This window comes from Sinocyclocheilus rhinocerous, unplaced genomic scaffold (assembly GCF_001515625.1).
Source record: "Sinocyclocheilus rhinocerous isolate Xijiao unplaced genomic scaffold, SAMN03320098_v1.1 scaffold474, whole genome shotgun sequence".
Classification (NCBI taxonomy): Eukaryota; Metazoa; Chordata; class Actinopteri; order Cypriniformes; family Cyprinidae; genus Sinocyclocheilus; species Sinocyclocheilus rhinocerous.
In genome coordinates this window covers 1,006,706-1,032,424 of record NW_015644625.1, presented here as the reverse complement: position 1 = coordinate 1,032,424, position 25,719 = coordinate 1,006,706, and the positions used below count along the sequence as shown (strand labels likewise).

Sequence of the window (25,719 nt, the reverse complement as noted above, 5' to 3'; positions counted from 1 at the left end):
TAAATAAATAAACAAATAGTTCGTTAGTTATAATAATAATTATGACATTAAAAATCTATTAGATAAAAAGGTATAAGATAAAAATTAAATATAAAAAAAAAGAGATACTCGGTGAAATATATGAAAAAGCTACTAAGTCATAATTATAAATAAAAAGTTGCGATTAAAAGATGCTTAAATTATTAAAATGATTAAAAAGTCATAATTTCGACTTTTTGCGTCATAATTATAACTTAACAAAGCATTATTTATTTATTTATTTATTTATTATATTATATTTGATTGTTTGTTTGTTTGTCAAAAACGTGCTTCCATAATTATAGGATAGCCTACAACATTTAAAAACAACCTTTTCAACAAATGGTTAGCAAAAGGTTAACATTTATGAAAATTATGTTTGCCAACCCCAGGGGGTCAAGTTAATTTTATATGAGCTGTTTATTATTATTATTATTATTATTATTGTTGTTGTTGTTGTTGTGTGTTAATGATATTTGGAACATGTCTAAACTCTAAACACAGTTTTAAACTCAGTTGAAAAACAATTAGCATTAATAATAGGGTTGTAACTGCAGCCTTTATATTATATATTGTATATTTCTCAGAAGAAAAAAGAAAAAAAAAGATCTTTTATTCAGACTGGTTGAGTGATAGGCCTGGCAAATGCGAATATAAACCTTTTTTACGGTCTATGATATAATCTGTTCAAAGGTGTGAAATGTTTAATTCGTTTTGGATTATTCGTATCTAAATAGTAACACAAGTTCCTGATAGTGATACAGATAGAGAGTGTACTTCATGTACTGAAATAATATGGCACACTAAATTTAGGTAGATGTCATATAGATTTAGAGCGCTGTAATTTCACATCCTAAACAGAAGGTGTCGACAAACGCCTCTTTAGTTTCTCAATCCCCCTCAGATCAGGGAAGAGCGCCGTTTAGCGCTCGTTCATACGTGAGCACAGTTCAGCTTCTCGCGTTTTATTATTAATTTACTTATTGTCGACATATATAAGAAGTTGTATGGTAATACTTTATTAAGGGGTAGGTAAATTACGTCACTTTGCTTCGGTTGAGTAGAAGAAGCGTCTTTGCAGGGCTTACCAGAAGGTATGTGGTTCAGCTAGCTCGCTACGCTAACAGTTTCGTTTCCTCAGTTATTTCCCTCATTTATTATGTAAATAACTATTTGCTTTTCACATAGAGCCCTGCTTTATGCTTAAAGGGGTTTTCTTGTTTTTTCGTTTTGACTGAATATAGAATGAATAGGAAATGTTTAGGCGCATGATTGATTGGTTTAGCTTTTAATTAATATTTGGCCCCTGTTGTTTATTTATTTATTTTGGCTTAGCATTTTACTTTATATGTTGTATGTTTGGGGTAGTTTACCATGCAGTCATGCTTCATTTGAAATGCAGAGAAGTGTCTGAAATTCAGATCACTTTAAAAGATATATTATATTTTGTGTTATACTATAGCGTATTATAGAGTCACTATCTTATATATTGTGTTTAAACAGCGTTGTTTCCAGCATGGCGGATGGAGAGGGTTTTGTGGTGAGAGTCAGAGGTTTGCCGTGGTCCTGTTCTGTTGATGAAGTTCAGAGGTTTTTCTCAGGTAAAAAAAAATCCTCTGCTTAAATCTTTTCCACTTAGGTTTTATTCCCTGCCTGACTAATACTAGCTAAATTTCATCTTAGAGTGCAAAATTGCAAACAATGGGACAAGCATACACTTCACATACACACGGGAAGGGCGACCAAGTGGAGAAGCATTTGTAGAGTTCGAATCAGAAGAAGATCTTAAAATTGCAGTGAAGAAAGATCGTGAAACAATGGGCCACCGTTATGTAGAAGGTAGGCAGCTGCTTTTGCCTTAGTTAGGATCCCTAAAGGAACAATTCACCCAAAAATGAAAATTTGCTGAAAATGTATGCACACACAGACTATCTTTGTAGTTGAGTTTGTTTCTTCATCAGAACAGATTTGGTGAAATTTAACATTGCATCACTTGCTTACCAATGGATGGGTGCCATCAGAATGAGAGTCCAAACAGTTGATGAAACATCACAATAATCTACAAATAATCCACATGAATCCAGTCCACAATTAATGTCCTGTGAAGTGCAAAACCTTGTGTTTCCAAAGTCGATATCAACATATTTGTTTAGAACTTTCAGACTGTTTTCACTTCTAAACCATGCTTGATCTGTGCATATTTCTCTCCTGATTCAGACAAGGCAGAGGCAATGGTTTGAATTAAAAATGTCTTGATGATGGGTTTGTTTCATACAAACACACAGCTTTTCACTTCACAAGATGGTAATTGATGGACTGGAGTCATGTGGAGTACTTGTGATTGTTTTTTATCAGCTGTTTGGTCATTATGACGGCACCCATTCACTGCTAAGGATCCATTGGGGAACAAGTGATGTAATGCTAAATTTCTCCAAATCTGATGAAGAAACAAACTCATCTACATCTTGGATGACCTGAGGGTTTCAGCAAATAATTTGTTTTTGGTGAACTACACCAAATAATTCAAGATAAAATACTGATGGATTCACACGTGCTTTCAGTATTCAAATCCAATAGTGTTGAGATGGACTGGGTTCTGAAGCACACTGGACCGAACTGCCCGGACACAGGAGGGGACGGCCTGGTTAGGCTTCGTGGTCTGCCTTTTGGGTGCAGCAAGGAGGAAATTGTCCAGTTTTTTGCAGGTATGTCCGATAGGAATTTCGAATTGCCCTTTTTACTCAAAATTAAACAGTATGTCACCATTTATCATAGGTTTATTTTAGTTCATCGGACCATCATTTGCACTTAAATGAGCTTTGAACATTTCAATTAAAGAGCTCAGTTGCAGTCATATAACCTTTAAAATTAAGAATAGTTGAAACTTGTATTGAGTCTTAAGAATTGAACCATCCAGGAGGACCAAGATGGGTCACTTTTTTTATCCAGCGTTGTCCGTTTATGTAATTATTAGAATTTGTGCTTTCTTTTTTCTTTTCTTTTTTCTTCTAAATTAAACTGCCTCAGCCCTTTTTGTATTTTTATATACCTAAAACAGGTGCACAACAATCTAGGTAATTTTTGGGGCTTACCAAATAAACAAGAGATGGGTTGAGACAGAAGCTCAAGAGGCATTTGATTTAAGTGACCCTTCTTTTTCTTGCACAAAATTATCCATAAATTGTGCCAGAAAAGGTTCAAATGTATTGTGGCCCCATTTGGAATGTTTATGTAGTACCATTTCTCACTTGACATAAAGAGAAACCCATAGAGTAATATAAAGTCTTGTTAATGGGCTTGTGACTTAATTTGTCCCCCACTGGGGTTATCTGTCCTTGGGTTGAAGGGTTGGAAATCGTGCCAAATGGGATAACATTGCCGGTGGACTTCCAGGGGAGGAGTACGGGGGAGGCCTTCGTGCAGTTTGCTTCACAGGATATAGCCGAAAAGGCTCTAAAGAAACACAAGGAAAGAATAGGGCACAGGTGGGGATGGCTGGTTGGTTGCCTGGATACGTTGCTTTTCTTATGGTGTTCACCTCAATAAATCATCCACTGCAGAAATGGCAAGATATGACCACAGATGATTTGACGGCAGACAAAAAAAGCAAGGAAGATGAGGTCCAGAAGCCTTAAAGATTATGTATTATTAGTGCTGAGTGAACCATTGAGTTGCACTGTGTAGATTTAGAGAGATAACTGAATGTGGGCACTTTTGAGACAGTTTAGTGAATTTTTATTCTTAACTGTCATTTACATGAGCATTCAAAGCATCTTGGGTTGTAATGTGCAGTTATATCAGCCAGATGTATTAAAGTTGCAGTAGAATTTCTGCAAAATTATTTGGGCAAAAAGCGTTCATCGTAAATTGTCTATAGTGTAGCGATGTATGAAGCACAGTTCACATAGAAGACACTTTCAAACCAAGCAGCTTTCTGATGGTTGTAATGAATTCGTAAAAAGCATAAACCTCTTGCAAAATCTGCAAGGGGAAATCTTTTGTCCTCACATGAAATTCACGATCATGTGGATTCCTATTAAATGACTGGATTTCATCTGTAATTGCACCTTAATACGACAGTATTTGGACTTTTTATGTTTGACATGAGTAATATTGTGAAATATTATTACAATTTAAAGGGATAGTTCACCCAAAAATGAAAATTCTGTCATTAATTATTCACCCTCATGTCGTTTCAAACCCGTAAGACCTTTGTTCATCTTTGGAACTCAAATTAAGATATTTTTATGCTTATGCAGGAGTCGCCGTTCTGACGTAGAAACCAGATGCACTACACCTTGTTTACAAGCAGAGATAAAACAGTCGCATTGAAAACTGACACGGAAGAGAATAATTTGTTGAACAAAGTTGTTATTTTTGTTTTCTTTGTGCACAAAAAGTATTGTCGTAGCTTCATAAAATTATGATTGAACCACTGATGTCACATGGACTTTTTAATGATGTACTTACTGCCTTTCTTGGCCTTGAACGTGGTAGTTGCGTTGTTGTCTATGCAGGGTTAGAAAGTAGTGGTCGACCGATATTGCTTTTTTGACAGCCGATGCCGATATCTTGGAAAACAGGGTGGCCGATATAAAGCCGATATAAATGTATTTATTTTCATTAATATTTAAGAAATTTGAAATCTTTTGAAAATGGATTAAAAAATACATTTGTAAAATAAACATACTTATACTTTAGATGACACAGTATTTTCCACAAATAAATAAATATTTAATAAAAATATAATTAAAAACGAAGTAAACTATCCAACAAAGCACTCCGTATTCTGAGAAATTTGTGTGCATTGGGAATCATATTTTTTCAAATAAAGCCAAGGTAACACTCATTTTACATACAGCACACAGTGAAAATGACATGAATATGACGGTGGGCAAATGCATAAAGCACAGCATAATTTGAAATCACGAATTTAATGCTTAAAGCATTCAGATTGCACGGACCGAAAGTCACGCAGAGAACACGCAAGCATTCAGGTCACATGCACACTTCACAAGATCTCACAACTGGATTCGACTAAGTTTGCAAGGTTTGTGAAATTAAATTTTCATTAGCCATTCAAAGATTTGTTTAAATTATGTAAATGCGTATTTGCTGAATGCTGACGGCAAATGAGAAAGTATAATGTTTGCCTTTCTATTACTAATAAAATAAAGGCAATCGTTATAATACTTTTTGTATACATTTTAATTCCTTTGTTTAACAGTTCTATCGGATTATTAGACAGACTTCTATCCGTATTAAACAGAACTGTTAAGGACAACGGCGAACAAGAGGGAGAATGTGAGCACTGTGTGCGCAGGCGCTGCCGCTCTCAGCGCCATCAAAATAAAAGTCCCGCCTCGAACGCATCAGCCAAACAGAAAAACGTATCGGCCAATGCCTATATCTGAAAAATGCCAAATATCGGCCGATATATCGGCCTTGGCGATATATCGGTCGACCACTATTAGAAAGCTCTCAGATTCCATCAAAAATATCTTAATTTGTTCTGAAGATTAATGAAGGTCATACTTGGAATGTCATGAGGGTGAGTAATTAATGAAAGAATTTTCATTTTTGGGTGAACTAACCCTTTAAAATAACTGTTTTCTATTTGAAAGTTTTACAATGTAATTTATTCTTGTGATGCCAAAGCTGAATTTTCAGCATCACCACTTCACTCTTCAGTGTCACAATTCTTCAGAAATCATTCTAATACGGTGATTTGCTGCTCAAGGAACATTTCTTTTTATTTGAGATGTTTGACGTCAACCCTTCCCTGCTTGACCGATAGGTTAGTCACATGGCCACTCAGCACTAAGTTTTATGCAATAGGAATCTCTCAGTTCTACCATTTGAAGACTTCAGATCACGAGGACCCAGTTAAACAGGTAATACAAAGTTAACCCTAACAGTGTTTTGCTAGCAGAGAACGAAAGCAGTGTGTAAGTCCAATAAGACCCAGACCACAGTAACACATTGCCAGCTGCCTTCGGGTGACCATAAGAAAAGTTCTTTGTAATGAAGGGTTGAATGAAACTAAATATTTAAGGGTTCTTTATTTTCTGTCTCTCTCTGTGTCTCTTTTTTTCGGAAACTGTTATGTAAAGTCACTGAACGGAGAGGCTGACTGTTAATTAGTGGCATACCAGACTCATTCTAACTAAGGGTGTTTGTTCATTAGACCCGTTTTCAGACAGCCCTTATTTATACTGCACGCAGGAATGCTCTTGTCTCTTGCCGGTAGACCCTGGTGCCATTACTCTGCATTTATGTCCTTAGGTATATAGAGATCTTCAAGAGCAGCCGGGCGGAAGTGCGCACACATTATGAACCCCAGCGTAAGGTCATGAGCATGCAGAGACCGGGCCCCTATGACAGGCCTGGAGGCGGCCGCGGCTACAACAGTATGGGCAGAGGAGTCTCTTTTGAGAGAATGAGACGTGGAGGCTACGGTGGAGGTGAAGTATTTTTGGTTGTTATCAACATTGCTACAAATACTGTTGAAGGAGCTTAAAGGGGTCATATGATGTTGCTAAAAAGAACATTATTTTGTGTATTTGGTGTAATGAAATATTTATGCAGTTTAAGGTTAAAAAAAACAAAAAAAATATTTTCCCCATACTGTACATTGTTTCTCCTCTATGCCCCGCCTTTCTGAAACGCGTCGATTTTTACAAAGCTCATCGGTCTGAAAAGCGAGGTGTGCTCTGCGGCGTTATGCAAATCTTCCCAGATCGTGACGTAGGTATGTGGGGGCGTGTTAGAACGAGCCGTTTTAGGTAGGCGTGGTTGACTCTTAACTTTTATAAAGAATATCTCTTTGGGTTTGAGACTTTAGTCTTTGCAACTTTAGGGATCTTATCTATTCACGAACAGCTTGTAACACTCCAAAGAGAAAGGAAAACTTGAAATCGCATCATATGACCCCTTTAATAAAATTAAACTTTGAATATTGTTTTAATATATCTCACTATTGTTCAAAAGTTTGTGGTTGGTAAGATGCATTTATGAGATGGCTGCATTTATTTGGTCAATAATATCCTAGAAGTGTCACATGATCTTTCAGAAATCATTCTAATATGCTGATTTTCTGCTCAAGAAATATTATGTTGAAATGTTGAAAACATTGTTATGCTGCTTAATATTTTTGTGGAAGCTGAGAAATTTTTTCAGGATTCTTTAATGATTTATAATCATTTAAAGGGGTCATATGATGCGATTTTCAATTTTTCCTTTTTCTTTGATTCGGCCAATTACAACGCACTGGATAGCTGGCCAATCAGAGCACACCTCGCTTTTCAGACCGATGAGCTTTGTAAAAATCGACGCGTTTCAGAAAGGCGGGGCATAGAGGAGAAACAATAATGTACAGTATGTGGAAAATAATGTGTTTTTTGAACCTTAAACCGCATAAACATTTCATTACACCAAATACACAAAATAATGTTCTTTTTAGCAACATATGACCCCTTTAATAAAAATATAGGGTAGTCTTAAATATTGTCTTTATATAAAAGTATTTTCTGTTACTTTTGATGAGGTACTACCTTGCTGAAAAAAACATCAATTAAAAAAAAATCTTGATTACCCCAGATTTTTTTTTTTTTGTGGATACGTTTCATTTTTACAAGGTTATGTGATTGATAGAAAGTTAAAAAGAACATTTGCTGTCACTTTTGATTTAATGCATCCTTGCTAAATTAAAGTATCATTTTTTAAAACTAAAAGAAAAAATGTACCACAAACTTTTGAATGGTAATGTGCATATAGATAAAAATGTAGACACTATGGCACTCGGTTGAAGTAGTTCCAAAATAATAGTTGCAGATTTGGACTGCTAACTGAATGGTTGTAGTTTCAAACCTGATGTGATTTCAAGGAACTTTCCTTGTAATAAACTGTTTTATGTCACTTTAGATAAGAAAGCCTCTGCTAAATTAAGAATATAGGAATAGCTTTGCTTTTACTCTGAGATAAATCTTTGAATCTTGCCCTGTTTCTACAGCTTCCTGTCAAGATACTTGTGCACAGTTAAGTAAAACAGACAGCGAAAGGCTTATCAGGCAGAATATTTTTTTTCTTAACTTGTTCTTGCTCTTATTTGCCTCAAAGATGGTCGTTATGGAGACGGCAGCTCCTCCTTTCAGAGCACAACGGGACATTGTGTGCACATGAGAGGCCTTCCATACAGAGCCACTGAAACTGACATATACAATGTGAGTCCTTATACACACATATGTGTTTATTTCAAGTATCTGTTAATACAAAGCGTTTATTTGATTACATACATGTCCTGTTCACTGTCTTTCTCCATGTTTTCTTCTCTAGTTCTTCTCTCCACTGAACCCAGTGCGTGTTCACCTGGAGATCGGCCCTGATGGAAGAGTAACGGGTGAGGCGGATGTAGAATTTGCCACACATGAGGACGCCGTGGCAGCCATGTCGAAGGACAAAGCCAATATGCGTAAGTGTTAGGAGAGGAAACAGAAGTAAAACTGAATGATTTTCATTAAAGGGGATAGTTCACCCAAAAATGAAAAGTCTGCTGTTTGTTTACCCACATCCTTTAAAATATCTTCTTTTGTGTCAGCAGATGGAAGAAATTCATAAAGGTTTGGAACTACTTGAGATTGAGTAAATGATGACAGAATTTGTTTTTGAGTGAACTATACGTTTAAATTCAGTCCTATTAATGGGTCTTGAATGTCTGCATTCTTCTATTGAAACTGAACACCTTAATAAAACTTTGGTTATGATAGATGATATTCTGGAGCCTAAAGCCCAAAGTATATTTTGTTTTTGTACGCGTTCGCTAGCGTATGTGTACAGTCAAACGCACAACCTTTCAAAGTATCCTCCATTTGATAGTGTGAGCGAACGTAGGCGGTCGACACATGCACTATGGAAAGCTTCATCTTTGTCCAGCATCTGTTGTTTTTTTCTAGAAGTTATATCCGAAAAAAAAATGTCTTTGTACTCTTTTCAACTAAAGTTGCGGCTCTCTCATAACCCCCTGACACAAGCGCTTGTCAGTGCGGCTGTCTATTGTTGTTGCACTCTCCGCTATTTTGTTGTTGTTGTTGTTCTGTCTCTTTAGTTTCATTTTCTACTGTAAAACAATGGCCTGGGCCAGTGCTGCCACCTTGTGGAACAACTGATTAGTGCAAAACCAATCAATGCGCAAAGTATGCACGGTTACAAAAATCAGACGGTGCGCGTACTATTCCGATGATTAAAATTCGCGTCACGCACTGTACGCGGAACCTCGCGGATGTGTAAAAACGGAAGTATACTTTAGGCTTAACTGACAAAGCAACTTTTCAAGCTGATGAATGACAAAAACATTGATAGCCAATCAGAATCCACTTAGCATTTAAACCGGCAGACGACAAAACTGCGGCATATGCTTATAATAAACAATGTTATCTTCTGTTGGAGTGGATGCTAAATACATTTTGTAATCGTTCTTGGTGTGAATGGACCTTTATTCTCATGCAGAACACCGTTATGTGGAGCTGTTCCTAAACTCCACGTCAGGGGGCGGAAGTGGAGGATACGGTGGCCAAATGATGGGCGGTATGGGTAAGACCCCTTCTTCACCTCTCCTTCAGACATTAGTAACTCTATCTGAGCAGCTATCATAAATGCATAATTGTCGCTCTGCAGGAAACCAGTCGTCATACGGACACAGCAGCCAACAGATGGGCTCTGGCTACAGCGGAGGTTATGGTAATCAGAGTGGCATGGGGGGCTACAGTGACTACAGTGAGTGTCAGCTCTTCCGTAGCTCTGCTAGCCGGTTCCCTGACAAATCCTATCGCCCTTGGACCCCTAGGGGTAGCTGTTTGTAATGCCTGATTAAAAAGCCTTTCGTGTTATCCTGTTGTAGCTGATCAGGTAAATACAATCACAATTAAACAGTACTTCAATGCCAATAATATAATTTTAATAAAGTTTGTCTGGATTTTACATTGACTACATAGTATCTTTCTGTTGAATAAATGTGTACCTTTCAATATCATAATGTTCACATATTTAACAGAGAGCACAATTCAGTAAAGGTTGCATGTAAAATGCGTAGATTATGGTGATGGTTAGCTTACTAACCAAAACAAAGGCATTTAATTTGATCATTTTATAAATGACATAATCTGTGTCCCAATACAGGGGCTGCATTCTTTGAAGTCTATGAAGGCCAAACCAAGTATTGTTTAAATGGGATGGTCTCGCTAATGGTGGATTGCTGTTGTTGCATAGAAACTGTGACAGCTGCTGTTGATGAGTGGCAGTAAAGTTTGTACTAGACTTTTTGACTCTTATATTGATAAGTTAAATATCAGAGTAAATTGAAACCCAGTACTACATTTAAAAGTACAATTCCGCTTTTTCTCTCAATAAAAGTCCTCTTATTACTGGTGCACAGTGAATCTTGGGATAGTTTGGACTGTGAAGGATTCATCTGTTGCAGCCCTCATGGCCCGGGAAACGAAGGACTCATTTTGAGGCTCCATTTAATGCATTTAGCCTTTATCGCCCCGCATTGACGTCTTAGGAATGCTGCCTTTGAAAGATGCAGTCTCTGAATTAGGACATGCAGAATTTGTACACAGGATATATAATTAAAGAAAAAATGCTTTTGTTTTTATTGATTGCATTGTGCTGGTTTATTGATGCATGTTGCTGGTTAAGGCTTAGTATTTTGGGATTTATAATTGGGTTCCAAATAGACCATCCAGAGAGTTCTTTAAGCTGGTGGAATCTTTTAGGGGTCCAAGTGGGTTAGAATTTGACGCATTGCTCAAGGCCCTATCACATGACCTCCATCAAAGTCTCCCAATCATCAAACCAGCATTATCTCTGACACTGGATTGCATGCACTTTAAATGATGTAATGTTTACACCCAAAGTTTAAATGGTTTCACCTTTGACCCCATCTGACCATTTAAACTAAAGTGCAGTTATTGATTGCCAAACAATTCACCTGATGTATAGTTACATGGGTTATGCCATTGTGTAAAAACAAACAACTAAACCGCAAGTTCCGTTGTTACCAATAGAGTTTAATGGAACTTGCGACCATAGTTAGCTAACGATGACTTCTATATCTCTTATGATACCGCTTACTGCTTTTGTTTGCTAAATTAACTGGTTTAAGTCGTTTCCTTGGCTTTTTTTACTTAATTTTTTTTGCTAAATCTGCTGGTTTTAGCTGGGGGTTTTTTTGTTGCTTTTTTGTCTAATTATCTTAATTCATTTGTCTAAATGAACTAGGTTTAGCGTTTTAACCTATTTAACTCTTTAGTTTTTAACTTTTTTTTTTGTTAAATCAGCTGGTTTTAGTTTTTTTTTTGCTAAATCAGCTGTTTTTAGCTTATAAAACTTGTAAATTAAAACTTAACTATTTAAAACTGAAACCCTTTAAACTTCAAGCTTATAAAACTACTTCAAACTTTTTGGCTAGGCTTTTTCAAGCCAACAGCAAAGTTTGTCTACAAACTTTATCTAGTTGCTTTTCATGTGGAATTTTAAAAATGTCGCATAATAGTATAATTATTAATAATTTGATTAAGTTTTATTTGTGTATTTTGTTTTCATTTTATTTCAAAGTGTTAGTAATTTTGTTTTTGTCATTTTGTAGTTTTTATTTTATTAGTTTTTTTTATTTTATTACATTGTTAAATTACATTAAAATGAAAACTTGGCAACTAGCTGAAATAAATTGTGTATTTCAATTGACAAATGTTTTTGTAATGGTTTTAATTGTTGTGTAGTTAACTATAATAACCATGTAAATCACCCTTCCATGACAAACCTGCATTGCTTGTCATGTGACCAGGCCTTGAGAGTTATAGTATAAATGGCAATTCTTTCCGCACTGAGAACTCCCTGGTCCTAAAATGTGTATTTCTTTCTCCTGTCAGGTAATCAGGGCGGAATGGGGAGCAGTTACTACGGTGGAGGGAGCCGCGGGTCCATGGGAATGAACGGCCTCAACAGCGGCATGGGGGGAGGCTGGGGGATGTAGCCTCCAGGCCTTTCATAGCTGCTTTATAACCTTCATTTGAACAGTGTCCTCTTTCATTTGTTTGTTCTTTGTTCCTTGCTCCCTTCCAAGTTGTGTTTGGAGCTGAACTTCTTTTTCCCTTTTGACATGGTTGAAAACAAATCCTGACTAGAGGTAGTAATTTATGTTAAAGAGAAACTTTATTTGCTGAAATGTGACAGCCCATGTATCACACTGGAGAGGTGCCTGTAAATCTGTTTTTACAGTAAAGAGGTGATTTGTTTCCTCTTTAGGCCAACTTTATCAAAGCCTTTCATACAGCGTGACATCTTTGCACACGGAGGTTTCACTCTGTCAGTGATTGTAGCATCATATCTTAAACTTTTGGCTCCTGCAAAGGTGTTTTGCATGTACTTAATGCTTACTCCAGACCGATGGTTTAAAAAGAGTGTTTAAGTTTAGAAAAAAAAAGATTTTTGTATAACTTTAAAGCATGGTGGGACGTGGACGGGTTTCATTTAGATGCATGTTACTGTTTGCATTTGCTTTTTTTTTCACATGCAGTGTATCACCTGTGATTTCAGTGTAGTGGACAAATGTCCTCATGGCTTCACAGATGGATTAATACTAATTTGAGGCAGTGTTTATTAAACCGTACACAATTCTATAAAATCTTCAGAAATTTCATTACAGCTTTATGAACCGAACAGGAGACAAAAGAGGGTACAACACAGGACACTGTCATACAATCTAAAACAGGCATTTTGTATTCCGAGAGCCTTAAAAAAATTTTTTTAAATTATTTTTTTGACTGGCATGAGCAACAAAAATTGGAGAAAATACAATCCATCTGCTCTTTAGTCTTGCATACTATAAATGTGGTCTTGCCTTTGGACAATGAAAAATCATTTACAGACTTTGGGCCTCATTCATGATATTAGCAGAACAAATGTGTTCATAAAACCCATTTCATTCATCTATTTCTGTAAGAATGGTTTTATGAATGATTTACACATTTTGTTGAACAATTCGCATATCTACTAACTTCATACAGGAACTGGTCCCAACTTTTGACCTTTGATAGTGCTATATTTTTTTTGTATGACATGCACAGATTAAATATTTATAGCACAAGCACAAACACTTAAAAAATAGTGAAAATTAGTGATAAAGATTACAATTCAGTAATTCCATGTCTCCTTAAAAAATTAAATTGAACAGAATTTACAAAATCATTACAAAATTAATTCTGTCCTATTTTGATAAGAGGATACTAAAAAGCATGAAGAGTATCGAAATATGAATCCTCTGCATCCACTCTTGGTGAACACGTGAAAGGCTTATATATGTTGGTGCTCTCCCTAAAATGGAGACTATCATTATAAATACAATCAAATTAATGTTCGTTTCTAATTATCCTTGCGTCTTCCTGTCAAAAAAAAACTTTGCATATGGTTTTGCAACAATCAAAGGTTTTAGTCAAACGGAAGCCAAGTAATTAATGCATAAGTGTTAAAAACAGAGATTGAGAGTTTGATGAATACAGCTGGCCTGTAGTTTCTCACACACACACACACACGATCAGCAGAGATGTTGAATGCTGTCAGGTGGAGCCGATGGAGCTTCTCTGGAGCAGTAGGGAATGGCAGATGTCACACACGCGGACAGGTCTGGGGAACGAGGGCAGAGCCAGCTCATTACTGGAGCAGAAGAGTATCGAAATATGAATCCTCTGCATCCACTCTTGGTGAACACGTGAAAGGCTTATATATGTTGGTGCTCTCCCTAAAATGGAGACTATCATTATAAATACAATCAAATTAATGTTCGTTTCTAATTATCCTTGCGTCTTCCTGTCAAAAAAAAACTTTGCATATGGTTTTGCAACAATCAAAGGTTTTAGTCAAACGGAAGCCGAGTAATTAATGCATAAGTGTTAAAAACAGAGATTGAGAGTTTGATGAATACAGCTGGCCTGTAGTTTCTCACACACACGATCAGCAGAGATGTTGAATGCTGTCAGGTGGAGCCGATGGAGCTTCTCTGGAGCAGTAGGGAATGGCAGATGTCACACACGCGGACAGGTCTGGGGAACGAGGGCAGAGCCAGCTCATTACTGGAGCAGCTGTTGCAGTAGATGTCTCCACAGTTCCTGCAATGGTGCTTCAAACAGAAAAAACGAGTTGAGTTACATGCCAAAGACTGAGGTGTAGTGACAGAGTGCAGCATCACTCACCTTTCTCCGAGAGATTGAGAATTCTTTTTGGCACTGCTTGCACTGTGTAGCTTCATCGTCTTTTAGCCAGGCATGACCCTTGATAAGACAATTGTCAAAAAACAAATTTATTGGGATACTGAACGTTACTTGTTACTTAAATTATTGGGGGGAAAAAATTAATACCTTTATTAAGTATGCATTAAAATTATTAAAAGTGACAGTAAAGACAATTTTACAAAAGTAAGTCACATCAGTAAGTACAAAAAGTTACACAGCAAAGTAGCAAAGGGAATACTTGGAAAGCAATACTAAGAAGGGATCTTTAGCTTTGCTGTGCAAATGGACACAATAAAGTTAGCCTCATGAAGCTCTTTTACCTTCAAGGCTTTGTTGACCTCTTTGAAGTCCTCCATCTTGAGTTTGGATCTGAAAGCAGGATTTTAGTTCAAGACATTTAGCATGCTGCAAATGAACACTTTCAGCTGTAAAGCAGCTCTAAAATGACAAAAGCATCATTCAGCTGAAGTCAGTTCAGCGGTGATTCAATTCAGTTCAAAAAGACTGTCAGTGTTGCAGAGTTCACCTATTATGATACAAATTCGATTCAGCTATAAAGCTGCTCTACAGAAGACAACTGTCATTGTCCAGAAATATCAGAAAATATGAGTGGAGTTGTCTTACTGGCTAAGATGAAGGCCCATGTCCTGTAGAGCCTGTTCCTGCTCCTCACACAGCTGCTGGAGCTGTTTCTTCTCCTGTCGAAGATCAAGAAGCTCCTGTGGAAACAAAGGCAGAGTGTCATAATTGATTAACACCATAATACAAAAACTTCACTCTTGCTTTGATTTTGTATAATTTAAAGTCTTTATTGACTTGTACTGGTTAGTTTTATGGCTGAAGCAGCAGTGTATCTGACCGTCTGCAGGCCCTGCAGCTGCTGCAGTTGTGTGCGCAGCTCTGCGCTGTTGTCCTGTTCTCTGTGTAGCTCCCTCTGTAGGTTCTGCCGCTGCTCCTTCTCTGTGCTGAGCTCTGACTCCAGGCCTGCCCTGAAAAGAGAACAGAAACAACAATTGAACCTAAAAAAAAATCTAAATCTAGAGGGGTGAAATTATGACCCCTTTAAAAAAAAATTTTTTTTTCACCCCATCTTTTTTTATTTAATTATTTTTTAACTTACATTTCAACTAAAAATACATCTTTAGAGAACAAAAACAATTGGGGGAATACATAAAATAAAAAATAATACATTAAAATAAATTTAATAAAATAAACATGAACTGAAATAAAATATATTAAATAAATAAAATTTATTTAAAAATTGTTCTGTAATGCAGGATGAGATTTCTAAAGTGATTATAACAGTAAATGAAAAATTCGAAACAAATATTTTACAGCTGGTTTAAATTTAAAGGGATAGTTCACCCATCATTATTTATGCACCCTCCACTTGTTCCAAACCTGTATGAGTTTTTTTCTTTTGCTGAACACACAACAGAATATTGGTAACCAAACAGTTGATGGAAGCCATTGACTTCTATAGTATTTTTTTTCTCCATACTATGGAAGTCGACTGTTTGGTTACCAACATTCATCAAAATATCTTTTTTTGTGTGTTCATCAGCTGAAAGAAATGCATACAGGTTTGGAACAACTTAAGCGCGTGTGAGAAATGACAAAAAAATTTATTTTTGGATGAACTATCCCTTCAAGGTATCTATGACAGCAAAGTTAGCGCATTTCTCGAAGCTTGATTTACACTACCGGAGTGTGTCGAGGTCAGCGAGACGCTTCTGCAGAGCGTTCACTTTTCCTTTCATCTCCGATCTCAGCTCACTCTGGCTTTCATCCGTGTTCTTGCGCACATTTTCTGAATTTTGAAGCCTAAGGAGCAAGTACTCATCTTTATCAGGTCTAGAAAAACTCCACACATATCATTTCATACATATCTGTGATCTTCATGTTGTTTCAAACCTGTATGACTTGTTTCACCTACATTCTTCCAAAGATCATAAGGAAAACAAAGTCATTAGGTTTGGAACATCATATGGGTGGGCAAATGATGAATTATTTTGAGTGAATTATTCCTTAAAAATGTCCTGGCACCTCTGCTCTAGTTCCTTCATGGCTGCTTCCATCTGAATCATCTTCTCTTCCAGCTCTTGCATGCCCTCCACTTTTTTCTGGGCCACTCGGTCAGACTCCTTATAGGTTAAACAACAAGACTTAAGTTTCAATTGGTAACAGGTAAATGTTACTATTCCAGTAACATTTTGTTCAGACAATAAGATGCAACACCTGTGCTTTGTTGAACATCTGTAAGTTGAGATTCTTGACTTGGTCGAGTTGTTGTCGAAGCGCGACCAGCGTGTCTTGTTTCTCATGCGTGTCCTTTTCCAGGAGTTTCATGGCAACTTCCATTTCCTGCTTCAGACCGATCTGCAGCTCCAGCTCCTTTTGCAGCTCCTGATTTGCCAAACAGTTTATTCAGATACTTTGACTGGCTCCATAAAATATTATAGTTACATTAATGCATTTAAAGGGATGAAAATTCTGTCATCATTTATTAAACCTCACATTTTTTCCAAACCTGTTTCTGTCTTCTGTTGAACATAAAAGAAGATATTTTGAAGAATGTAGGTAACCAAACAGTTTTTAGACCCCATTGACTTTCATTGTATTTTTTTTTCCATACTATGAAAGTAATTGGGAACCAGCAACTGTTACCCACATTCTTCAAAATATCTCAGAAAAAAGAAACAACATGAGGGTGAGTATATTTTCTTTTTTTGGCTGAACTATTCCTTTAATACTATGCAATACAATACAGACTCAAATTCGAAAATTATTTTACATTTAGAGCTGAATTATTTTATTCTTACCTGCCGGATTCGTTTCTCCTCCTTGTATTGCTTCCAAACTACACTGTACATTTCATCCAGCCCCTGCCGTGTCTGTCGATATGTTTCTAGCTCAACCTGGCTGTCTTGTAGAGTCACCTAAACAACAATCCAAAGTGAGTAAATAAAACTGTCTTTTGGAATGACAAAATACTATATGGATTAATTTATTAGTAATAAACCAACAGACAGGCCTACATTTGGCCATTTTTAGGGTCTATTCCAAACTTTTTCTAGCGACTTTTCCAGTAAATATAGATGCAGATGTTTAAAAATTATTTCATACTGATTGTGTTCACAACATAACATTTCTATTGCAATTCTCACCTCCTCTTTCCTCTGACTAGATTGGAGAATATTTGCATTTTCCTGTTTAAGTTGTTCCTGCTCTTCGCGCAGAGCGTTGATTCTGTCTGTGGCTGCTGTAAGCTGTACAAAAGACATCAAATAAATGTATTTTTCCATGTTAATCCTGTATTTAATAATGTGCACAATTTAGAACCAAGAAATTACAATATGCAAAATATAAGTTCATAATAAAGCCCATAAAAAAAAAACAATCAATCTAATATTTCCACCTCCTCAATGAGTTTGCTGTTGGTCTTCTCCAGTGAGTCCATCTTGGCCTGAAGATCCGTCACTGTGCAGCTCAGATGCCGGTTCAGTTCTTCTATGTAGTGCTTCTGGTCAAGAATGGCTGTCATTTTTGAATCACTGTTAGCAGTTAAAGAATTAGAAAGAGTCAAAATTACTAAACTAGTTCTTGCCATGTAATTAGTGATTTAATGTTTAATCTTTGCTAAGTGATCACACACTCACTCCTGTGTGTTCTCAGTTGCTTGCGGATCCTTTAGATACATTGAAAAGTCAATGACGCCCACCTGCAGAAACAAGAACACAGTGTTTAGCGTCAGTGTTAAAGAGCACATCTGATAACATGGTTTGGACGGCTATATGTTTCACCTGGGAATCCAGATCCTCTCCTTTCACACACAGATTGGCATCGATCACATTCAGACCCACCAGCATCCCTACAATCACAGCCCCCTCCTCCTCCATTACAAGAGCCCCGGGGTCATAAAACTCCCTGAGACAGAAAAAAAAAACATGAATTTACATTGGGAAGCCCAGAACTGAATAGCACTACAATACTGTATTTTGTATGATATGACACAAATTCTGTAGAAGAGTCTAAATATTAAAGATCATTGGAATTTAACTGCTCTTACTCAAGAAGGTCTCTTCTATTTATTAGCACTTTCATGTAGTCTGCGATTTTTTTCTGCATTAGAGCCAGATGAAGCCACGCTCGAGCTCGCCCGAGGCCTGTCCTGAAACAACACAGAACCTCATGAACCTCACGCTCTCCTATTACACGGTTTCAGACAGGATATTATATTCAAGACAAACGCCTGTGATGGGAACCTACTTGATTCCAGGCATATCCCGCACACTGGTGGCAATGTCAGCTGACTCGGGGCACAGTTTCTCTATCAACTCCAGAGGAGCCCAGATAGACTTATTCTGACCAATGAAAGTCTTCTTTACTGCACAGGAGGAGAGACAGAAACATGCAGGATTTAGGCCATAAAATGGGTTAATTTCACAATACCTGTCAAGAATATCTCGGTTTTACACTCCAAAATCAAAACAAATAAATAAGAAAAAAATCATATTTTCCTCCAAGAAATGTAGCCTTTAAGTTTTCATAACAATTAAACACATTTCCCTCCTGAAAAAAAAAGATTAAATACTTTATTAAAACCCCGAAGCAGCGTTATTATTGTTGACTAAAATTAAAAACAGAAAACCATTTTCATTGCTTGAATAAAACAAACATAAATTGAAATAAAATATATCAAAATACATATATTAAACGTATTTCATTTCAGCTAGCAACCAAGGCCACATTTCTCATTCTTCAATTTCTGAAAACAGAAAATATAAACTAAATTTCATTCAAAAATATTCATAAAAACTAAAAACAGTATATCAATGATATGAAAAGAACACTGCTCTGAAGTATTTATAAATCATGGAGGTATTTGTCGAAACTAATTACATTGCAGCATTTTATTTTTAGTGTACAACAAATAATTTTATATAATAAAAATGACTATTAAAATAATGAGAATCACCTCAAACTAAAATGTGCACCAGCCAAACTAAAAGTCACACTGTAAATAAGCTTTATGTTCATAAATAAGTAAATAGATAGATAGATAGATAGATAGATAGATCATATATTTTGTATAAACAAATAAATAAATAGATACATACATACATAAATAAATAAATAAATCTAAAATATTTATTTTTGAAAATACATAATTTTTTATTCTTCTCATTTGATTATGAGGGTGAAACGTGACCGGAGTATGTTTTTGTGAGAGTTACCTTTATGAATGCAGTGACATTTCGTAATTCTACATTCACATTTAGCATTTATGTCCCATCTCACCTTTTAACCCATGTTTAAGGCAGTGCTCCAGAACCACAAAGAACTGCTGCAGAGGTGGATATTCAGAGTCCAGCGTGCGGCCGAGACTGAGGGAGGACTGGATCAGAACCTTAATGCTGAGCTTCATCATGCTGAGGAGGTTTGACCTCTCCACCACCATGGGATCCTTCACAGCTGGACAACACAGATGCATTAACACAAACACTTCCTGTGGCATCTGCAGGACTAATCAGTTTAACTGGTGAGTCAGTATAATTAAGCGCAAATGAAAAAAACAATGACTTAAATATTACGGTAACTTAGAATAACAAATAAAGAGGCTTAAACTGAACTTGAGGGGAAGTGGATGTTCCTGCTAGAAAAAAATATTCAGAGTCAGGAAGCAGGTGCATTATTCATTTCCTGTATACTGTAATGGTCTACAATACAATTATGTCACATATTGGAATCATACCACAAAAAAGCCACAGATGAAGGTTATGTTTTTAACCATATAACACTAGCTGCATTCAAATGTATAAATCACTTCTTATACTCATAGATGCCTAATCAAAATGGATAATGGCCCGATAAGAGTTGCAAGGACTGACCTCATGAATACACTAACCTGTGCGATGCAATCAATTGGACCTGTACATTCTTTTGAATGGTACACTTATAGATCTCTATTACAAAACTGTACTGTTTTGATGGAGCAGTGCTGCAATCAGATGATAACATGGTTCTTTGTCATTTACTAAAGTACATCACTTTTAATATGTTCATATACCATAGTATTTGGGCAGCTGACATGATATTTCAAGCAGTGTCAGCAGTGTTCTCTAGTTTGGCATGTTATATTTTTTGAGTATTTCTACTCTAATCCACAATATATTTTTTTTACTAGTACAGTTTCATACTTCTCATCAAGAAAATACACAAGCAATTATTATTTTCTCATGTCAAGCATGACAGGGTTTTCAAAACAGTCACAAGACACAAGGGAGAGCTGGGGGACCAAGGAAAAGTGTAAAAAAAAACAATAAATAAATAAAATAATATAAAAAATATGATTACACTAAAATAAATGCACATTTTGATAGAAAAGTAACAATAATTTGATTAAAAAAGGCAATTTGATTCAAAAAAGTAATAATTAAAATAAACTACAGTATTACAGTTTAAAATTAAATAATTAAAAGGTAGATTAAAATAAAGCGTACATAATTAAATTAATTTTTAAATAAATAATTTAAAATAGAATAAATAAAAAATCATTGAAATAATACACAATATATTAGGTAGAAAAACGTGAAAAATACTTTAAACATAATATACTGCACATATTTCTATTTTATTATAAATTTTTCCTAAAATAAAACTGGGTATTCACATATAGATGCAGTAGCTGGCATCTAAAATATGGCGATATTTGTAGTTTCAGATTGGCTTTTCCCACAGGGCTATTTAAGTAAACCAAAAAAAATTAAAATGTCAAAAAGTTGATTAAAAACTTCATGGTAAACATACACACCTTCCCTTATACATTCGTACCAATCTGAACGTCTGATTTTCATGTTGCATTTAAAAATGTTCACATCCATGACGCACCAATTTACGTTGTGAAAAAAAGTAATGTGCATGTAAATTTATATACAATATTATGGCAATACCAAGGTCCCATTTCCAAAAATATGGCATTATCGTTGTACTTTTTAAAAATTCTGTTATTGACTACTTATCTTACTAAGTAAGTCAGTTAACTTTCTTATCCCTATATTTAAATATCAGAGAGCCGAACAGGTGTCATACCTGCTGTCTTTAGGGGATCTGAGGTGTCAGAGGTGTGTTGTGATGTGTCCGATCCCTTTAACCCCGCGCTGTAGTGATTCACTCCACTGCTCAGCGTCTCCGTCGCTTTACGAGCAAACGACAGAATCGGCGCCGACCAAGAGCTGTCTGCCCGTTTGTCCTTCTGGACCTCGTCGGTATCGTTGGCGACATCATTTTGCCCAGGTTCCGTAGCCTCTGGTTGTTCTTCTTTTGCAGGAACGTCTTCGCATTCAACTTTGGTGTTTGGATCCTCGTCCGCCATGTTTACTTGTGAAAACATGTGACTCGAGACCAGAGCAATCGGTTTTTGATCGCTCAGGGGAGACAAATCGATCGGCGATCGAGGAGGTTTTTTTAAATCTATATTTAGACATCGATTTAAAAAAAATTTGAAAGATTACTAAATACAGAAAAAATAAGACGAATAGAACAGAAAGAACGAAGATATTGAACAGAAATCAAATAAATCAAATACAAAATAAACCAAAATCAATTAAAAAAAAGTAAAACATATTAAAAATAGATTGAAAAACTTACCCACATACGGACAGACATATTTTAAACCTTTTAAAGTTGAACAAATTATGTGTGCATATTGGTTGGACTGTCTATGTACGAGTTTAATGTATCCACTAGATGGCAGTAACGAACGCCGTTTTGCTTATTTAAATGGCGACACACAGACCATATGCTGTTTTTATGCTTTTTGCTCAGTGTATATCCAAAACTAGGGAAAGACTTGTCTGATGCAAAGTATTTTTAAAAGACACAGTGTGTGATTATGAAAGAATGCAATTGTGGGTAATAATGTCAAGGATTAAAAATAATGAAGGTTAACTGATTTGTTAGATCTCAACCCATAAAGCAATTTAATGTTTGTTCATACATGTTCTCATTCATTCATTTGATCACAGTGTTAGTCAAAATCTGAATCTGGTTTAGTTGCTTCACTACAGGTGTTTTGAACCGTACCTTTCATTAAAACTAACATTTATTTCATTATCAGAGCATTAGTTAATGTCTGTTTAAACAGATGAACATGTTTTGAAAGAAAATTCAATATGGTTTACATAAATATTTCCCCTTAATGTGCTTATACTGATCGACTTGCATGGCTCTCCTGCAAATGAAATTATAATGACATAATATTACTTCAAACTCGTGATCAAAACCATGGCAGGTGTTGTTTTTAACCTTTTATTGTCTTTGGGTCATTTCAGTAAAGAATGTTGATAAGCAGATTTGTTGCGATGGATTTTCAAAGTGAGCCTTATTTACTGCTCTAGTCACAATGGCAAGTTATTTGTGAAATATGCTGAAACTGTAAAATTGTATCTATAATACCTACTTTACTAATACCAGAATATACAATTCATGCATTTTTAATTGTTTACAAAGTAGGCCAGATGATCACAGGTGGGTGTAGATTTGTAGCACAGAGGTGTAGACCAATAAAACAGCTAATAAAACATCATCAAAGGAGTTTGTCTTGACACACAATCTGTTACAGCTCTATAGTGGGCGTGGCCACAGTCATATTTAAATGGCTGTCACTGAGACGCGGCTGATTTTTTAACCTTGACGCACGAGAGACGCTCACAGTAACAAAGTAACGCTTGAAGACACTAAGTAACAATCTACGGTGGCTTCAAAGGAAGTAACACAGTGGGAAGGAATTTAATTTTAACAGCTGAATCTATCGTCGTCATTTACCAGAAGGGAAAATATGAAGTTTTTAACTATTTTGCGTCTTTTCGTCTTTACCATCGGTGAGTATAACTGACAGACCGAGGTTGCTTGTTGCTGAACGGTGTCGCATTACAACCTTTTGCTAGGTATATAAGTGTAAAATACTCCGTTTTTTGATAAAGAAACTTTGGTTTTACTAATAAATTGAGTGGAAATTCATAACATGACTTGTTTCATATTCAACTGAGGCTTTTTTTACCATTCAAAACTTCGGATTTGCCAGTGAACCTATTAATGGGTCAACAATGTCATTCAGTCATTCTGTTTTAAGAATATTCTGGGATATATTTATCTTTGTCTCATGCGTTCATTCGTTAGCTCAGTGTCTGTGCATGCAAGATTTTTGTAAATGAAGCCCCTCAGCACCCTCTAAGGGTTTTAGGTAATGCACACAACCTATTATTAGTTTTAAAACATGCTTATTTGCATGTCAGTCTCTGGATCGTGAAATAAACTCGATTGTATTTATTCTAGTTAAAAGGGAAAATATTAGTGGGCTCTATGCATTAATTACAAAAAATAAGACTAAAAAATACAATTCTGAGACACCAGCAAGTATATAATTTACATTGTAGTCAGCAATCCACTGCATAAACATAAACAATCAATCAGCCTAACTGACTAAGTTTTAATGGCTATTCACTATGTTTTTCCATTCAGTGGCTGTCACATCGGTGAGCGGTGCATCTATAGAGCGGTTTGAGAGCGAGAGGCCTGCACAGACAGCTGTGATTGATCTTTTGGAGGCACTGAGTGAGAAGAGATCTACTGTGGACAACAAGCAAGTGGAATATGAGGAGGAAGACGAGTATTACTATGATGATGAAGAGGAGGAGGAGTTTTCAGGGGATTACGAAGTGCCACTTGGTAATTAATTTAAACATACGCATTTAGCCGACACTTTTATCCCAAGTGACTTACAATAGAGGGGCATAAGCAGTTCGTCACAGATTTTGTGATTTGCATTTATGCTGTAGTTTAAATTTTAGTATGAATAACTGTACATTTCTTCTTCTCTCCCACCAAAACAGTTGCTTTTTCAAGCAAACCCAAAGACCCGAGTGCAGTTTTGAATGCGGAGAAACGTGAAGGCTCGACGAGGAAGGGGCTCGGAAGGAAGAAGGCCAAAGGAAAGGGAAAAGGCAAGAAAAGGAATCCATGTCTAAAAAAGTACAAGGACTTCTGTATCCACGGAACCTGCCAGAATCTCAGGGACTTAAAGGGGCCCTCATGCATGTAAGCCCTTCCTTTAAACCATTTCTCCTGTATTTTTTGTCACTATTTTATTGAAATGGTTATATTTTAAAGCCGTTTAAGAGAATCAATGGCTGTTTTTTCCCCAGATGTGACCAGGGCTATTCGGGAGAGCGATGTCACCTTTTCTCCCTGGAAGTAAAGCAGAATGAGGGAGAGTATAACCGCACTACAGCGCTTGCTGTGGTGGCCGTGGTTCTCTCTTCATTGTGTCTCACCATCATTGGACTTTTACTGGCACTCAGGTTTGTATTTAATCTCCCCCATTAATTTTTTATGAGCAATTAGATGTCTGCAGTCTATCATAATGTCAATCTTTGTATCATCTAGGTTTCACAAGCAAGGTGCATATAATGTGGAAAATGAGGAGAAAGTTAAACTGGGAGCCGCCCCACACCACTAAACGAGACGGGAGAGAACGGTGAGTGAGGTCATCCATTCGTACATGCTGCATAAAATCATCCAGCATGATTTGACTCAGTTGCCTGACATCTGTTTTCTTGTTTTATTTCAGGGCAACTGTGTGGAAATTCTACCTCAAAATGAAGTGGCAAAGTTGAATGTTGTGCGGAGCAGCGGGCACAGCGTGCTGGAGAGGAGGATAGAGTGACAGCGTTTGTTTGGCAGGAGTCGTGGTGCCTCCGTGAAGGGCCTGACTCACGAATGACTCGCAAAAATGGTTCACAGGAGAGCTCAAAACCTGCCACGAACTGGAACTCTTGACAGACAGACTCGGTCGGGAAGAGAAACCGAGCTGTTCGATACAGAATGAGAAGGAACTCTTCGGGGTTGGGAATGTAGTTTGAGTTTTAGAGGCGAGGCTTTTTCTAGTACTGAAGAAGCTTGGCCTGAAATAAGTATTCTTACAAATAAGCATTTTTGTTCATGTCTTGTGCACTGTGTATTTAATCGTTGCTGGCTATGCTTTAATTTATTTATTTATGTATATATAACTATTAATATTTATTTGGATTTAGACCAACCTTGTCCAGCCCTAATGCACTGGCAACATATTTGAAAGTCTCTGTGTTGTATGTTGATGTAATATTTTATTTATTAAAAGAAGCAGTAGTAATCCGTGTCTATTCAGTAAATGAGATTTAAACAATGGTAGACTGAAAATCAAAATAATAGTATATTATAATGGTATGCGATTTTTGATATTTTTGATGCATTTAATTAAGAGAATTTTTGGAGTTATAATTATTTGTATTTTGATGTTCAGGGCAGTGTTAGAATGTACATTTCAGCAAACTTTATGAAAAGTCATATTTCAAGCTTACTTTTTTTTTTTTTTTTT

General features: G+C 36.3%; 3 protein-coding genes across 6 annotated transcripts; 2 read left to right on the top strand and 1 right to left on the bottom strand.

Annotated features, from left to right (window-relative positions):
• Positions 1-927: 927 nt before the first annotated feature.
• LOC107758545 (heterogeneous nuclear ribonucleoprotein H-like) lies at positions 928-12,692 on the top strand. Of its 4 annotated transcripts, none has more exons than XM_016576307.1 (11): positions 928-1,112; positions 1,522-1,619; positions 1,702-1,857; positions 2,580-2,723; positions 3,365-3,503; positions 6,304-6,482; positions 8,137-8,240; positions 8,353-8,488; positions 9,523-9,606; positions 9,691-9,789; positions 11,946-12,692. In XM_016576307.1, the coding sequence occupies exons 2-11, from the start codon at positions 1,535-1,537 to the stop codon at positions 12,047-12,049; spliced, it is 1,230 nt and encodes a 409-aa protein (XP_016431793.1). In that variant the 5' UTR covers positions 928-1,112; positions 1,522-1,534; the 3' UTR covers positions 12,050-12,692. The 4 variants fall into 4 exon arrangements, with proteins under 4 accessions (XP_016431793.1, XP_016431794.1, XP_016431796.1 ...); XM_016576308.1 differs by having other exon boundaries at positions 9,691-9,921; positions 11,946-12,022; XM_016576310.1 differs by having other exon boundaries at positions 11,942-12,013.
• Positions 12,693-12,758: 66 nt separating this feature from the next.
• On the bottom strand, positions 12,759-21,695 carry LOC107758544 (RUN and FYVE domain-containing protein 1-like). The gene is made up of 18 exons (XM_016576306.1): positions 21,396-21,695; positions 19,605-19,778; positions 18,573-18,690; positions 18,373-18,474; positions 18,107-18,230; positions 17,963-18,024; positions 17,722-17,857; positions 17,471-17,572; positions 17,126-17,242; positions 16,542-16,709; positions 16,350-16,447; positions 16,008-16,127; positions 15,163-15,292; positions 14,928-15,022; positions 14,624-14,672; positions 14,265-14,342; positions 14,035-14,191; positions 12,759-13,618 (listed from the first exon to the last, which is right to left on the bottom strand). Exons 1-17 carry the CDS (start codon positions 21,676-21,678, stop codon positions 14,048-14,050), a joined length of 2,100 nt encoding a protein of 699 aa, XP_016431792.1. The 5' UTR covers positions 21,679-21,695; the 3' UTR covers positions 12,759-13,618; positions 14,035-14,047.
• Positions 21,696-22,977: 1,282 nt separating this feature from the next.
• Positions 22,978-25,541, top strand: LOC107758543 (proheparin-binding EGF-like growth factor). The gene is made up of 6 exons (XM_016576305.1): positions 22,978-23,185; positions 23,826-24,032; positions 24,197-24,401; positions 24,509-24,664; positions 24,750-24,840; positions 24,934-25,541. The coding sequence occupies exons 1-5, from the start codon at positions 23,143-23,145 to the stop codon at positions 24,820-24,822; spliced, it is 684 nt and encodes a 227-aa protein (XP_016431791.1). The 5' UTR covers positions 22,978-23,142; the 3' UTR covers positions 24,823-24,840; positions 24,934-25,541.
• The last annotated feature ends 178 nt before the right edge of the window (positions 25,542-25,719 follow it).

Coding starts and splice junctions, on each gene's coding strand:
- LOC107758543 (XM_016576305.1), top strand. CDS start 23,143: ATGAAGTTTTTAACTATTTTGCGTCTTTTCGTCTTTACCATCG. Junction 23,186..23,825: donor TCTTTTCGTCTTTACCATCG/GTGAGTATAACT, acceptor TTTTCCATTCAG/TGGCTGTCACATCGGTGAGC. Junction 24,033..24,196: donor GGATTACGAAGTGCCACTTG/GTAATTAATTTA, acceptor CCACCAAAACAG/TTGCTTTTTCAAGCAAACCC.
- LOC107758545 (XM_016576307.1), top strand. CDS start 1,535: ATGGCGGATGGAGAGGGTTTTGTGGTGAGAGTCAGAGGTTTGCCGTGG. Junction 1,620..1,701: donor AGTTCAGAGGTTTTTCTCAG/GTAAAAAAAAAT, acceptor ATTTCATCTTAG/AGTGCAAAATTGCAAACAAT. Junction 6,483..8,136: donor ACGTGGAGGCTACGGTGGAG/GTGAAGTATTTT, acceptor TTTGCCTCAAAG/ATGGTCGTTATGGAGACGGC.
- LOC107758544 (XM_016576306.1), bottom strand. CDS start 21,678: ATGGCGGACGAGGATCCAAACACCAAAGTTGAATGCGAAGACGTTCCT. Junction 17,573..17,721: donor ACAGCAAACTCATTGAGGAG/GTGGAAATATTA, acceptor TCTTTTGTACAG/CTTACAGCAGCCACAGACAG. Junction 16,710..17,125: donor AGGAGAAACGAATCCGGCAG/GTAAGAATAAAA, acceptor TTGGCAAATCAG/GAGCTGCAAAAGGAGCTGGA.